Source organism: Bactrocera latifrons, unplaced genomic scaffold (genome assembly GCF_001853355.1).
Source record: "Bactrocera latifrons isolate USDA-ARS-PBARC rearing strain unplaced genomic scaffold, ASM185335v1 scaffold_7, whole genome shotgun sequence".
In the NCBI taxonomy this organism is placed as follows: Eukaryota; Metazoa; Arthropoda; class Insecta; order Diptera; family Tephritidae; genus Bactrocera; species Bactrocera latifrons.
The window spans coordinates 1,966,280-1,983,573 of NW_017537378.1; the positions used below are offsets into that span (position 1 = coordinate 1,966,280).

At 36.8% G+C, this 17,294-nt stretch overlaps 1 protein-coding gene across 4 annotated transcripts in view; it reads right to left on the minus strand.

The window, feature by feature from the left end:
- Positions 1-1,837: 1,837 nt before the first annotated feature.
- LOC108975931 (protein singed) overlaps positions 1,838-17,294 on the minus strand; it is a 54,349-nt gene continuing 38,892 nt past the window's right edge. For all 4 annotated transcript variants that reach the window (XM_018944773.1, XM_018944772.1, XM_018944774.1 and 1 more), the window contains 5 exons: positions 3,531-3,951; positions 3,371-3,466; positions 2,818-3,291; positions 2,510-2,758; positions 1,838-2,435 (listed from right to left, as the gene is read on the minus strand). In XM_018944773.1, the coding sequence (XP_018800318.1) occupies positions 2,342-2,435; positions 2,510-2,758; positions 2,818-3,291; positions 3,371-3,466; positions 3,531-3,951 (1,334 nt within the window). In that variant the 3' untranslated portion in view covers positions 1,838-2,341. The remainder of the gene's footprint in view (positions 2,436-2,509; positions 2,759-2,817; positions 3,292-3,370; positions 3,467-3,530; positions 3,952-17,294) is intronic.

The window sequence follows — 17,294 nt, forward strand, 5'->3', positions numbered from 1 at the left end:
ATAAAATATATTGAAATTCTACAAAAAACTATTTAATATAAACGAAACACACACAGGTAACAAAAATGAAAAATATATTGCAAACTCTCCTCTCAAATTATATGGAACGTATTGGCGCTGTTAGCGTTTATATATTTTTTAAATTATAATACAATTTTGTTGTCTGCTCCACGCTCTTGCTCTTTCGMTTTTAACGCTTTGCGCGCATTTTATTTTATTTTTATTTATTTTTTATTTCTATTAATTCACTTTTGTTGCCAGCCTGCTGTGCTGGGCTTTCACACATACATACGTACACGTGTGCATAAGCTCACTTATGCCTGCATGCATTTCGCATATATAACTTACTTATACATAATCGATATATAAAATGTAGATTGTAATGCTTTTTTTAATAGGAATACATACGCATACATATATTGGAGGAGTTTCTGATTAAAATTGCTAAAAAAGCATTTAAAATATTCACGCATTGCCAATAAAATTGCGACTTATAGATTTCTTTTATATAAAATACTTAAATAATTTTACAAATTCCAATGCCAAACTCACCATTTTAGTGATTTTATAATTTTAAATTTGTTTATAATTGTTTTTTATACTTATTAAATTTAGTGTTTTTATTTTAATTGTTCACCCTTTATAAAAAGGACTTGCAACGGAAGGACTCACAGAATTGGCATTTTTATTACGCGACACACTTCAGTGCAAAACAAGTGCGGCGGAAAGTTTACGACAAGTGATTTAAATAAAAAAATAAAATAATTTTAATAAAAAAATTAATAAAAATGATAAAATAATTTTAATACAAAAAATTAATAACTGTCTCTTATACACATCTAGATGTGTATAAGAGACAGATATAATTTTAATTAAAAAAATTTAAAAAAATTATAAAATAATGCAATATTAACATATATAACTGTGGTTACACATATGTCAAAAGAGGTTAGGTTGTCCTCAGCTATTGTAAGCATGATATGAAGTTTTCAATCCAGCTCATGTCTCACATATTCGAAAATAATTAACGCCAACTTTAAGTCGCCTTAAGTAATTTTTACTGTTAGCCGCGGATATTTTAAATCACCTTCAGCTAATTTCACTGTATCCCACGGATATATTGGTATGTAAAATATTTCGTTTTGATAATTTTTTTTTTTGTAAATTGTGAATTTTCTCGCAAACGTTCCGTTAATATTCACCACTTTTGAACTGTTCTGCGCTATAATTCGATTTGAGTAGTAAAAATCTAATTTTTTTCGTTTTGAGATTCAAAGAAATTTGCTTTTGTATTCAAAACAAAGTAAAAAAGGTAATAAAATCAGTCGATTGCGAAGTCACCTCGATATCGAAAAAAATTTAACGAGCCGAAATATTGGACTTGACTATACTTGTAAGAAGTGAATTAAAGTTTTGACAATAACAATAATAATATTTTGACAATAACCAACGAATCCAAGCCGTTTTAACTAAATCCTCTTCGATATAAAGCCGGTGAACGAATTTTGCACGATTTTCCACAATACTTGTCATCACTTTGCTGCGTACTTGCCCTCACATGACAGTGTAAGTTTTATATATAATTATTTTGTTGTTGTTTTTTTATTTGCACGGTATAAAAGCTAGACCCTTTGTTGCTATATAAAAGTATGTAAAAAATTGTGCGTTTCCTGTTTTTGTTGACAATTTGTTTGGTAGTTTTTAAATTTGTTGTTTTTGTCCTTTTTGTTTCATTTTTATATTAACTTTTATAAGTTTCAATTTTATTTGCAATATTTTCCACCTCTGTTTAATGGTATAAAAATATTATGTTGTGAATATGTATGCATGCTCTATGTATATATGTATGTATGCATGTAAGAATGTATGTGAAAGCGTTTCTTTAAAAGGGCATAATTACCATTTCAATTTTGATACAAATTACTTTTATTACTACATTAATTATTGATGTATTTATTTGCCTTATAAAATCTTCAATTACGCTTTGCCACAATCGCATGATATTTCAGTAAAAATTGCATGCCATTTATTTCCATATTTCAATTCATTATCATTTAACTTATTTGCGTTTGCTTTCACGTTTCATTTTATTATTATTATTATTTTTTTTTAATTTTTTGACTCACTTTTACTTAAATTTATGCATATGTATGAATGTTTATGTGTGTGTGTGTGTGAACGCTAGATTTTTTCATGATCCTTATTGGCAAACAATTTTTCTTTGTTTACTTCACTTTACTTGCTCCCACTTTTGCATGCACACCTGCTACTGAATTGCATAGAAAGTGTGTTATTTATCAATTAAGCAATCGCCCAGCCCCATGAAGCGCCTGGTAGTCGCTTAGAACTCCCACTGTGTGGCCGAGTCGGTGCCATCGTCGAGCAGCTTGAACGCGCCATTTTTTGTAGCGCCCAAATATTTGCCAGTTTGTGATCTGAGAGCAGTGAATGTAAAGCAAAAATAGTAAGAACTTAAAATAAAGAATTTATATAAAGAAGATGTGTGTACCTTATGCAGATTCGGGTCGGCTCGCGCAGCTCCAAGTAGAAGCCATCGGCGGGCGCATCCGCATCCACGGAGATACCTTCGCCGTCGATGCGCCAGTATTTGCCGCTGTGTGCCTTCAAGTGCACCAGACCCTTCTGGGCGCGCTCCACCAAAATCGTCTCGTATGTGGCCTTGTTGCATTCCAACTTGAGATTGCCGGGCGTGCGGTAGCCGACAAAGCCCTGCTCACATTTAAGTACAAGTATGGGTCTGCAATAAATATTTTTGAATAAAAAAATTCTAAAAAAATGTTAACTGCCTGCTGCTACCTATTTATCAAATAGAAGTAGAATTTCGTGATCTCCTCAATGCTCTCGGATGTAGCGAATAAATGTCCGGAACGTTTGGTGGCCAAAAACTTGCCATTATTCGCGCGGAAGGACAGCGAGCCGTCACCATGCCAGACCAGCTCGAAGAGCGCATCGGCACAACGACGATTGCCGGTGGCTTGTATGCCGCCGCCAGCGGACAGGCACCAGTAGCGGTCCTGTGTGGTGCGCAACGCCCAACGATGGGCGGACCAGTCAAACTCCAGCTGGAATGTCTCGTTCTCACCCACCTCATCCTGATTGGCGGTCACATCGACGCCCTGCTTCACCGACACATAACGCGAATTCAACTCGGCTATGAATGAGGCTTGCGGCAAGGAGTCCTCTAATGAGAAGAGCTCATCACGTGTCACCGTGGAGGAACGTGATTTCAGCACAGCTTTCGAGCCAATTGGCGATAGATACTGGCTTTGCCTGACACAAAAGTGGAGTAGAAATAAATTCAAATTAATTAATTGTCATCGATCATTCGCAATGCATCAATCAAACTCACTTGTCACGCAACGCCAAATGTCCGCCATGATATTCAGCGCTGAAGAGACAATCCTCATTGCAAACAGTCTGCAGTTTGCCGTTAGCATTCAAATACCTAACAAGAAAAGTACTATAGTTATTGTATTTGTTGTAATTACGCGGCGAAGCGCGGTGCTTACTTGTTGTTGCATGTATGCAAAGCATAACGTCCGCCCTCCTCGGCGCGGAACTCCAATGTGAACAGCGTGTCCTCGCCCCATGGAATATTCGCATCGACGTGTATCTCGTCTTGTGATTCAGACAAATGCGCGAAACGTTTGCGGCCGATTGAGCGCAAATTCACTTGTGGCCTGGCGGCCAGGTGTACGGTCCAAAACTCGCTGGAGCTGGGCGTTTTTGCGGTGCAGACGAGTTTGTCGGGTGTGCCGCCAAGGAAGTAACCGCGCGATTCATTCTTCAACGCCCAGCGTCCGGTGCCATCCTCGCTGATGCTTATCTGGAAGCGGCTGCCAGCATCGCGTTCATCGCTCTCGCAGAGCACATTGCCGAACGTGTCGACCGATAGATATTTGTTTAGATGAGATCGTAAATATATAATACCTGAAAAGAGCGAGTGATGGAGGATTTTAAAATAAAAATAAGCAGTCCGTAGTACTAATGAGTGAATATTGTACTAAACTTGAGATGTAAGGGATTTTTTTGTTTGAATAAGGTTGGCAACACGAGGGTTTCTTATTTACTATTCGAAATATGAGCGCTATCCTTCAACCAGTTTATTTACAGCAGCTGCTTAAGTCGGTACACCTCAGTTGTGCGTCGCGATTTTTTTCAAAGAATTTGTTTCAATTTTTGTATTTCTAACCAAATTTCGTGTGAGAATCGATCCGAAGTGATTCAGTTTTATCAAAAACACAAGCCTACGATTGGTACAAAACCTTCGAAGACGGTCGAGAGATCGTTGAAGGCATGCGCCGTTCAGGTTAAGCAAGTTAAGCTAGTGAAGTGGTGCCTGGAAATCATCAGGCAAGTATTAGAGAGATGGCAAGAGAGCTCGTTCGAATGATTTTGGTGGATATTTTGGGCCTAAAAGGCGTTGTTACCTGACTCGTCGCGTTAAAACTGATTTTTTTTTTTTTCAAAAAGAGTACCGTAAACAGGTCTCTTTGGACATGCTTGATCGTGAGAATTCGTATCCCACATTCATGGAGAGGACTACAATTGTCGATGAGATATTGGTTTATGAGTTTTACACATGCAACAAGTCAATAATCAACGAAATGGAAGGAAAAAACGAGCCCCAAAACAAAAAAATCACGCCGAAGCCGTTTAAAAATCAAGGTGATGCTCATTGTGTTGTTCGATATTCGTCGTTTGGTGCATCATGAACAAGTTTGGGAGAGACAGACGGTCACTAAGGGGATCTAGTGGGCCATATTTGGGCTCTCTTTGCGTAATAACATCCGCCGAAAACGGCCGGAATTGTTGAAGAACAATTCATGGATTTTACACGTTGATAAGACACCATCGCATCGAGCCACGACTGCGACCGAATTCAAAGCCAAAAACGCAATGAATACCATCAATCAACACGATCAACAACCATATTCACCAGATTGGGCTCAGTGTGATATTTTCTTATTCTCCAGCCTGCATTTGCCGCTCCTTAAAATCCATTTTCAGTCGATCGAAGAGGTAAAAAAAAAATCCCTGAAAGTGGTAATGGTCATCCCAAACAGTGCTTATGAAAGGTATTTCGAAGACGGGAAAAATCGTTGGCATAAGTGTATTATATCTGGTGGGCATTACTTTGAAGGCGAAAAAATAAATATTGATGAATAATTAAATATTTTGTGTATTATTTACAATTTCCGGGTACCTTTTTTGTTTGCTTAAACTTTTGCTAAGATACTTTTGAGAAGTATTGATGAAAGCTTTATTCATTCTAGATATTAATTTATCCCTAGCATATACATGCACATACATACGTACAGTACATATGTATAGTATGTATGTATGTATGTACATACGTTAGTGAAATAAAAATATATTTGAGACAAATCTAGCAAAGTATCACTTCTTCATTTCTCCGCACAAATTTTTTTCTTTTTAAAACTATCCCAGCTTTATCATGAATTCATGAAGTTGACGTCTCTAAACAAAAAACTGATGAGGTATACTAATTCCAAGCAACAGTTATAAAAAGTTCCACTCGCATTTCAACTGCTTTCAGAATGTGATTAAAACACTTTTTACATACGGGAATATGTATGCGTAGTACACATAAATATCCATATGGCACTGATAACACTATTCAAAGGCTAATTGGTCAAGCGATAAACAAATCATTAATGAAAGCGGAGATTAAAGCCGACGAATGCCTATGGATGGGCTTATCAAGTCAAGCAACAATTTCAGAATAACAGCAGTTGTTGCATTACTCAGCAAACACAACAATAAAATATACATACACATGTACATATGCATATATATGTATGCATATGTGGGTGACCACGGTAGTCAGTACTTTCAACGCTGCCGCACTATGTTGCACCAACTGGGGGCTGCAGATTGCTTGGTGCTTGTAATTGACACGCTTTCCCACTTAAATGCTAGATTTACAACAACGTCAATTTATGCGAAGGATAGTTTATTGCGCTTTAAATCACCCATCTGAGGGCAAGTATATGGCAGCAAGCATAACCGCGAAGAATTGTGGACCGTAAAATGCAGTTGTGTTGAAAGTAATGACCGTGCAATGCGATAAGGCTACTCTTTCAGCAACAATAGCAATAGCAACAGCAACTATAACAACAACAATAATAACAATAGCAACATACATTGATTGCATTTACAATGTAAATGCCGTTGCTTGCCCAAGAAAATTGAACCATGTACGAGGTGTGTTCAAAAAGTGTCGCGAATTTTGTGTTTTTTCAAAAATTATTTATTTATTCATGAATATTTATTTTGTCCCCTTCAAAGCAATCCCTATGAGATATTATACACTTGTGCCAACGGTTTTTCCAATCTTTGAAGCACTTCAAAAAATCTTTTTTTTTATCTTCTTCAGCTCTTCCTTGGATGCCGTCTTTATCTCGAGTTTAGGGAACAAGAACGGTGGCTGCGGCATCATTAGTGTGTTGTTTTTGGCCAAAAAGTCGCCCACGAGCAACGATGTGTGAGCAGGGGCGTTATCGTGGTGTAAAAGCCAACTTTTGTCACATCTTCTCGGCCTTCTGAGAACATTTTGTACCACCGTTAAACGTTGCTTCGGTCCAAGGTAGCTTCTCCGTATGCCACAGTCAACATTCGGAATGCATCCGCGCACTTAATTACGTTTTTCACACAAAATTTGATACAGGTTCTTTGGTCCATTTTTTTGAATAGGTAAAAATCGAAGACGATCCAAAACACGTGCAAGTAAAGCAGCTGTCAACAATTAAATGAACATTCAAAATGGCCGAGCTTGTCGGCATAAGTGAGAGACATGAATACCAACATAACGCCACAAAAAATTCGAAATTCGAATATACGTAACCCGCGAAAATTCAAAATTCGCTATACTTTTTGAACACACCTCGTTCACGTACATATGTGTGAGTGTGTGAATGTGCCGAGGAAAGAGAGATTGCGCAGCTAATAAGGCAGAGCAATACTTGGAGAAAAGTGTTTGCATACCTATGTACTCATGTAGCACTCACATATGTATGCTATGCAAACTACATACATACATATGTATATATGCCAGACAACAACAAACATGCATCAATTGCCAGCAGCACAAAAGATAAGAAGCCGAGTTGAAATGTTTGACCACCAACAACAATCAAAACAACTTTTTTTTGTGTCGCACAGGCGCAAGAGAAGCGAAAGGTCAGTCGCTGACAGGCAGCATTGATGGATTTGCTTGCTGAAATTGTGAACGTCTGTTGCTACTTTGGCCGTTGACAGCCGCCAAACCGCATGAGCAAAAGCAAATGTTGAAAGTAGAGAAGAAAAGAAACTAAAAACTAAAAGCAAATAATTTAGAAATTGTACTCAGTTTGTTCTGCATTAATTTGCATTGTGTGATGGATGCTGYCCATTTTCAAGTTTAAACAACATCGGAAAATTTCGCAAAATTATTACCGATTTTTTAAGAAATTTTGCACCCGATGACGCCGAAAATTGTTAAAGTAAAGTGACAGTTTTGAAAACATACTTGTATGATTGAAACTGTGAACGCTGAAATTTGTTTTTTGAAGAATCTAAAACATAAACTAAAGAATTTTAGTTTAGCTTCTTTCCTGCCTTCAGTAAAATAGTTTCTTCAAAATTGTTAATAAAATCTGAAAATTCCGGACTAAATGTTTTTATAACTTTATGACCTTATGACCGTTGTTTTTACTAAGTATTAGAATATTATACGCCTGTTTAAATATAAAATGGATTATCGTGTTTAGAGGTATTTAAGCTAAATTCTATTTTCTTAATAAAAATAATAAGGCAAAAGAGAAAGGGTTCAAAGAACTATAATTACCCAGATATTATAAATAAAACATAAACTAATTAATTATTATTCAATATTTATTTTGTTGCCTTCAAAGTAATCCCCACCAGATGTAATATATACACTTATTCCAACGAATTTTCTAATCCTCGAAACACTTTTCATAAGCACTTTTTGGGATGGCCTTCAGCCTACTCAGCGAATTTTGTTTTATCTTTTCGACTGACTGAAAACGGATACCACGGATATGCAATTTCTGTTTGGGGAACAAGAAAATATCACACAGAGCCATATCTGGTGAATACGGTGGTTGATCGATGAAATTCAATACGTTTTCGCCTTTGAATTCGGTCACAATTGTGGCTCAATGCGATGGTGCGTTATCATCGGATAAAATTTATGAATTCTTTTTCCACAATACCGCCCGTTTTCAACGAATGTTCTCACGCAAACTCCTTATTGACCTTCTGTCCCTCCGAAACAAATCCATTATTGACCAAACCACGAATAACGCAAAAAACAATGAGCATCACTTTGATATTTGAGCGAATTTGGCGTGTTTTTGTTTTTTCTTGGCTCCGGCTCGTTTTTTTGCTTGCATGTTAAACTTATAAACCCATGTGAGATCGGTATTCACACGATCAAGCATGTCCAAAGGGATCTGTTTACGGTACTCTTTATATTGAAAATATTCACCAAAATCTTTCGAACAGACTCTGACTGGCCTGACGATTTTTAAACACCATATCTTTTCATTTTTAACATTTTCATCGGTTGAAAAGATCTAAGGTCTTCCCAAACGAGGCATGTCGTCAAGGATTTCTCGACCGTAGAAATATAAAATTTGAGACGTCTGGCTACCGAACAAGTACAGGAAATACGAAAGGATAGTAGCTCCAATTACAATTTGATTTTTAAAGCGCTGACAGACCTATCAGGACGAGATGGAATACCTTAAGGACATGCAGGATCGCCAAGATCATGATAAAGAGTTGTTTTTACTCACACGGTCTCAAAAGAACTGTAGAACAGAACCTAATAACAAGTGGCAACTTATAGGCATCACTGGCACGAGTCCGATGGACATATGTAGAAAGTGGAGGGAAGAAAGTATGAAAGAGACGCTGGAACACCTCCTATGTCTCATTTCAGAACTATCTATCTTATCTTAAATAGCCAACAGCTTCGCAGTTAACTAGAGTAAATAGTGTAAAGTCATACTTAAAGCAAAAAAATTAAATTGAGCCTCCATTTGGCGTTACTAAGAAGTTGTCGTGTAAACTAACCTAGCAGCCCACATTTTCTTTTTATAAGCCGTGATTAGCTAAGATTAAGCTTTTGAAAAGTCCCTACTTTTAGTTGTTGTTGTTGTAGCGATTGTCTAGAACCCGTTTAGGGGGAAAGTAAAAAGTTAGTTGTCATCGCGGTCGCTTGACGGGAGGAACATGAAACGAGCAATTTCGATGGGTTCGGAGCAAAGGGAGAAAGGGATTAAGTGAGGTGGTTTTGAAGGGCATGCAAAGTGGTGAGTAGATTGATTTCTTCCTCTTAAGTCGAGTATCTTTGAATGATTTAAAAATGATAGGCAAGGTGCTTTAGCCATAAGGTCGAAAACCTAGTTAGGAACAGTGTTGAGGTAATTTCCAAATACCATCTTCCACACAGGTGGAAAAATTTATTACTTTTGTTCCTCATAATTATTTGTATGTTTAAATGTTGTATACACAATATCGCTGGATTTAGACTATGCTTTCATTCTCTTACCAAGCAAACAGTTTGTTCAGCGAAATTACTTATTTTATTTGTTTTTAGAAAATTATTACTTTGTATTTTAATTTTTATATACTCCACACTTTTATCTAACACGAAAAAACAAAAACCAAAACACAAAACAAGAGCTGTCGAAAATTCGCTTAGAAACAGTGAAAAAGAAAAAGCTGTCTCATCATTAGCAGAAAAGATGAAATTCGGCGTGCGCGATTTTCGCCAAATAAAGTGTTTTGTGATAACTTTGAAAAGGAAATGAACACAAAAGCACAAACAAAATTAACGAAAGTCTAGCATTGTTTTGTGCAAATGTTTTTTTGCCGCGATTTGTCCAAAAACAATTGAAAGCAGAAACTGAACAATCAGCTAATTATGCATCTCGGGCGCTTTGTAAGCTTTCGCGCGAAATATGAAGCGATTAAATGGTTGATCGATAATGCGCGGAGTAACAGCGGGAAAGCTGTGTTTGACGTCTGCGTTTTCGTTGCGATTGTTAGCAACAGAATATTGACACGTAAAGCCGGCTATTATTTGGCTAATTTGACGCTTGCCATAACAATCTTCAGCTGATGAAAGTGTTAAAAATCAACACAAATCTGTAAGTGGTGAAAAGTCGAAAAGTGTTTTCAAATACGCAATTCGCCTTTACGAAGAGGAAAGTGTTATTGTGACTTTGTGTTTGGCCAAACGAGGCATTAAATTGTTGTGCACATATTTATTTTCTTTAAGCCAAATTGGTTATTATTTTTTCAATTTTCGTAAACAATATCGGTCATTAGAGGCGAGGACATTAAATAATGTTTGCGCAGAAAACATTTCGTGTCTGTTTTTCAAACAATTTTTACTCTCAAAAATGTGCATACATGATATACTTTGAACACATATTCAGACACATATTTACATACATACATATGTGTTTATGCTTACATTGGCGCTTATATTTATCTGACTTTAATGAAGTTTATTTTGCGACAGACAGTTGCATAAAGCTTGAGTCGCCGGTCAGTGACACAGTTCAAGCCCTGTAGAAAAAATATACCAGCAAGCGTTAAGAAGCTACCATTTAACGAAGCTAATACACGAATAGGCTGCGTTATTATTGCTGCAATGACAAAATACATGCGCCAAATATTTTTGGTTAACCATATCAATGTAACAGTACTTAATCGACTATAACTATGGATGCCTAGTGATGGCGTGGCGTCGACTTTAGTGGAAACGAAAGAATTCTGAGTTTTTTGTGGTATCACTTCCGTCTAATAAATAGTTAGTCATTATACCCTGAGCAGGGTATATTAAGTTTGTCACGAAGTTTGTAACACCCAGAAGGAAGCGTTGGAGACCCTATAAAGTATATACATATATAAATGATCAGTATGTTGAGCTGAGTCGATTTAGCCATGTCGGTCTGTCTGACCGTCTGTCTGTATATATACGAACTAGTCCCTCAATTTTTAAGATATTGTTTTGAAACTTTACAAACGTAATTTTTTCTGCAAGAAGCAGCTCATTTGTCGGAACTGGCGATATCGGACCACTATAACATATAGCTGCCATACAAACTGAATGACCGGAATCAAGTTCTTGTATGGAAAACTGTCACGTTTGGCAATGTATCTTCACTAAATTTGGTACAGATCATTTTCTAAGACAACAATGTAATCTCAGAGGAAATTGTTCAGATCGGCTCACTATAGTTGCCATACAGGCCGAACGATCGGAATCAAGGTCTTATAAGGAAAACTTTCGCATTTTAAGTGGCATCTTCACGAAATTTGAAATGGATTACTGCTTAAGGTAACAATATAATCTCCGACCGGATTACCATAGCATATAGCTTCTATACAAACTGAACACATAGTTACTGAAAGAAATGCACCTGTGAAGGGTATATTAGCTTCGGTGCAGCCGAAGTTAACGTTTTTCTTTTGTTATTATTGATAACAAAAGTAGTGAATTTGTAATGGCTGAAATGTTATAACCTCAAAAATTTAATTCATACATTTTATATATGAAAATTCCATAATGAATTTGCTTATTGGGCGTGCTCATATGGATATGGCGTGTTCATAAATAAATATTACTTCGCAAAATACAATTTTTCTTTTATTTTGTTGCATTTGAAATATTTTTTGAGAGTTTTTAAAATTCACAGAATTCTACGCTTAACGATTTCACTAACAGCAAGCACTTATAAAATGTAAATTCGGGGAAAACAAATGAGCATGTTTGTTGGCAAATGCATAAAATTTAAACTTCCACTTGAAATCCATAAAACCGCTGAACAGTTAACAAAGGTAAGGTATATGGTATATATATGTATATACATATGTGTAGTTTATAGATATGTGCATTAAAGTAAAGCGAAAGGAGGCAATAGAAGCCAAAATTTGCTTTGTCAGCACCGTCCCTATGCCGATACTGATATAAGTAATGATTTAAAATAAAATTTTAGTCCCAATCAAATTATTTATTTATTATAATTTTATAATCTGCCGCAAGATATGTACATACATATATATTAATTCAATAGCCTTCTTTCATTACCTTGCATTCGATACCAAAATTTATCTGATTTTCTACTATGCTAAATACTATGGAATCCACTACTCGAAAAGAATATAGTATGTTTAATATTGGTAGTAACTATTGGTAGTCGAAAAAGTCTTTTCCTATTTCTAATCAAACCCAATATATAGTAGTAGTAGGAACTTCTCTGAAATCGTCTCCAATATTAACAAAACTTGATTCAAAGTATTGAGAGGGGATACTTAAAAAATCGAATAAATAAAAACCACTCTAATATATACTCGTAGCTAATATTTGTGAATAAATTTAGAGAAATAGCAGACAAAAGTTAAATGGCAAAAAAAAAAAAAATGTAAGCCCCCAAACAATAATCATAATAGTATCAATGGGAATCCGCAATTATTTTCAATATGTCTCAACAGCAGTAAGACAGAACTCTCCATGAAATGGTTTTTAAGCATGGCTAAGGGCCAAGGCAGAGTTTGCTGATTTATTTTAAAGGTAAATCGCGTATTAGACCTTTGAAAAGCATAGATAATATAGCAAGATCATAAGACGACTACTACGAAAAGTTTTGTTCTCCTAAAACGTTTTCAAAGCGGATTTATCCTGAATATATGATAAAATTTAAATATACCATAGGTTAATTTAGACTTTATGGCTGTTACTCAAGACAGATCGCAACATTCATCTTAAGGCTAAATATCCAATAACTGATTTTGCTGTTCCTAACCTTGCTAACGATCCCACCCGAAATGACAGCTAGGTGGGTCGATCGAAATTTCAAGGCATTGATCTAAGATTTTTTTTATTTTTTATATTATTTTACAATTATTTTATAAATAGATTACACATTAGAAAAGCTAAAGAATCGCTCCAAGACATATATCGGCTCGTTCGCTAAGTACTTTCGTTTAATGACAACAGCATAACTTATTGAAACGTCGAATAACAACTCTAGATTTTGCTATATAATATAATATTGAATTTGTTAAATGCGGCGGCTCGCAAGCACGTGAAATAGCTGAGATTAAATTCGATGCTTGAAATATGGGTTCATCGTGTTCTTACAGAACGAAATTTACTTCGTCACATTAACGAGTGTGTTTTGCTTATCGAACCTCAAGGGTGTGATGCATTTTTAAAGCGCATTCTTCTGGCAACGAAAAGTGGGTTGCTTACAAGGGTGTTGGGCGCAATAGATCAAAGATCTATAAAGGGTGAAGCAGCTCAAATCCCTTCGAAGACCGATAGTCGGCAAAAAGGTTATGTTGTTGTTTGTAACCGACATTGAAGTGTATTGCGATCAGCTGGTCAAATTGAGTGTCGCGCCTAAAAAAAAGGCTAGAATTGATCAATAGAAAACGTGTGGTGTTCACCAGGTTAATGCGTGACTACAAGTTTAATAACTCACCAAAAGCTTTTGCAGCTTGAATGGGATGTTCTACTATACCCACCATATTCTGTAGATTTGGCACCTTCGGGCTATTACTTGTTCCGATCTTTGCAATGTTTTTTATCATGGGAATCCAATAAAGACGTCAAAAACTACTTGATTCAGTCATTATCAAACATTTCTGCGGTGTCTTCTGTACTAAGTACGGTATTGTATTGTATTGGTCCACAAATCCATGTACCGCAATATGGCTTGCTGTCCTAAGAAAAAGCTTTCCTTAAACTGGCGTTGCTTTTAACCTCCTACTACTCCTATATATTCTTATGTCCTTCTGGCAACACAGCGAGAAAGCATCGATTTGCTAAGCGCGCATAATTGGACCACTAACTAACTGTACCGACATGCATACATAGGTCATACTGGATTTTGTGGCACGCGGATTTTTGTTGCAATTTGCTAGCCGTGGCACACCTCTAAATCAAATTTGGCATTTAAATTTGTTCAACACGACAACGCGATCACTGTCTTCCGCCTCTGTTTGGGCCACGACACACCCAACCGCAATTATGAACATTTGTATGTGTATGCATGTATGTGTGAGCGTGTGTGTGTGTGCGTAAATGAATTTTGAATGCTGAACGTGCAACGTTCGTAATTTAATGCATCGAGCTCAACTGATTGCTTATCGCTTACCAATAGCCGCAGCAACAACGTACACAATCACAACAATAACAATAACAACAACAACAATGCGCAAAGTGAGAAAATCAGAACGGCTAAACTTAATACTGTCGATTGCAAACAGTTAGGTTTGTTGCATGATTGCGAAATGCTTGAGCAAACAAGGTGTACCGTTGCGCGGCTGTTACCAAGCGCGCTGATACGAGCGGCGATATAAGCCACCGCAGCAGCTGCTGTTGTTGCATACTGCACTATGATTTATATGGCAACAATCGCCGGCTTGGCAGCCACGAAAACAGCGTGCAACAATCGCGCGCACACACATACACACACACGCAAGCAATAACTGCAAACTAATCTTCGGCGAAAACGCATGTCAATTTGTATGTATGTATGTGCGTGGGTATGCAAACAAATTTGAAAGGTTAAAGATGCGACAGCCGCCAAATCATGTGCGTGGCATGCAACAAAAATATTTTAATACAACTTAACGGCATATAACAAAACAAAAACAAACACACAAATAACAGCAACTGCAACAAGTATCAAAAATGTTTAACGAAAAATTGGAGTATGATGACCGTGCACCACAGCACGTTGCACGTTGCACATTCACAAGTTGCAATATTAATTTCGCATTGACCATTTGTTGCGCTATGTGTGCTCATTTGCTTGTTGACGTTGTTGGCGCTGCGCAGCCGGTCAGCCGGCCGGCCGTGTGGCATGCCACAATTTCGCTGCAACACGTCTCGGGAAAACAATGAACGGCATTGGACGTCTGGCGGTCGCCGTTATGCGCTGCCACCTTTTCCGCACAATCACGTTATAAATTATGAACGTACAGTGGCCGCCAGCCAGCTGCTGTTGCTGCAACAAGAACAACGCTTTTCGTGTCAGGCAATCAACTCGGTCAACATGCTACCAACAGTCGCAGGTAAAGGCGGTCAGCGACGCGCTAGTAAATGCTCAGCTGCCATTTAGTCTATTTTCTGCATTGCCGCACAACCATACAAACACACAGCGATGTTGCATGGCTGCAAGGCGCAAGATGACACCGCAGTGTAGCAGTAATGAGAGCGTGTTGGCAAACTGGTAGTGTCACTGCATCATTTGCTTAATACAAAAGCCACTCAAACTACATTTGTCTGTATGTATATGAGACAATCTAAATTTCCAACTGCTTAGAGCGACAGTGGCAAATGAAAGTGTCCATTAATACCCAACAAATGGATATGAACACCTTTAAAATATAAATACATACATATATAAATCTGTTATTGTAAATTTACGCCTTCATTAATTGGTGCGCGTTCCATGTGCTTGAGAATTCACATGGCACAGAGAGATTTAAAATAATAAAATTCTTCTATTCTGCACTCCATTTGACCGTTTGAGGCATGTGTGCATGTATGTATTGGTAATGTCATGGGAACAAATTGTTACATTTTTTATAAATTATTAACCTGGGAAAATTGAATAAGTAGAAGACTAAGAGTACAAGGAGAACATCACAGTTATTTGTTAGGTGGAGACACCTGTGCAGCTGATTCTTTCTCAGATTTATTGAAATTTCGATCAGTCGACTTTTACCGTCTCATACCTTATGTATATATTGTATTATATGTCTTTCTTTTACGAATGTACGCAAAAACTTCAATGCATAGATATCTTTGCTCGATTTGGGCCAATATTAGCTTAGCAATGTGCTGATATGGTTGTTTGGGTTAAGTGCCGCTCAAGGCTTGATAGTCGAAGGACCAACTAATACCACTTTGATGTTTCATCGTGTGAGATTTTTTATTCATATTTGACATTGATGACAACGATGTGTTTCCAGATTAGGGTTGTATCAAATGTTACAGGGTAGCGCCGTTTCATGTACTTGGTATCTTCAAACATAACATCAAAGTTTGGTTTCATGAAAAAAGGGCATGAGATTTATACCTTGAAGGTAATGACTGAAGCTTAACTCATAGAGAATCAAATCAAACATAACATCAAAGTTTGGTTTCATGAAAAAAGGGCATGAGATTTATACCTTGAAGGTAATGACTGAAGCTTAACTCATAGAGANAATCAAATCAAACATAACATCAAAGTTTGGTTTCATGAAAAAAGGGCATGAGATTTATACCTTGAAGGTAATGACTGAAGCTTAACTCATAGAGACTCAAATCTAACGTTTAATTCAATACTGACAATTTATTCAAAAAATTGCTGCCATTTTTGCTTTGCTTTCCAAGTTAAGGTGTTCGCAGAGCGGACGTTAAAGCCATGCTGAACGCATCTTCCCATTTACACAACACGCGCATTTACAATCGGTTCGGCTTTAAGCTGCCTTATCTATTCAAGACCTGCTTTTATTCAATATTTTGATTGAGTTGATGTGGGTTTAAGGATCACCGTCGGTTCCGATTCCGGTTTAAATTTTCTTGTACTTTCATAAAGAGCTTCGCAAAGGTTCTCACAGATATGTGCATAAAATTAGAATCTTTTTAATTTATTAGCCATTATACAACTGTGTGCGAAAAATAGTAAGACTTCTTAACTTGAAAACGGTTTCATTGAAATATTTTGATATGACTGTCAGTGACAGCAATGCCACATGTTTTAACATACGTTTGTCTTTCAGAAGTACATAAAGTGCATTCGGCGAAAGTGAAATTATTCTACAAAGAAGTTCCATTAAACTTTGTATTTAGAATAAATTTTTTGGTGCCGTAAAATTCAGAGAATTGAAAACGGCTTTCGGTGATAGCTTTTTGTAACGAGCAAGAGCTTTTGATATTCAAAGAGGGTTGAGAACATGTTGACGTCGAACCACGTCCAAGGCGTTCAGGACGATAAACACGTCAATAAAATAAAGGAATTAGTGCTTGAGAAGCGAATATAAAAAGTCAGGGATTTTACTAGGATAGTTGGAATATCGGAAGGATCAGTGACAATCATTTTGAAAGATCATATGGGCTTAAGAAAAATGCTTCTGAAATCATTAAATTTGTTCGAAAAACAGCGTCGCGTTAACGTCTGTGAAACAATGTTTTCCGACTACCAGAATGTTATGAAACTTATGGTTGCTGA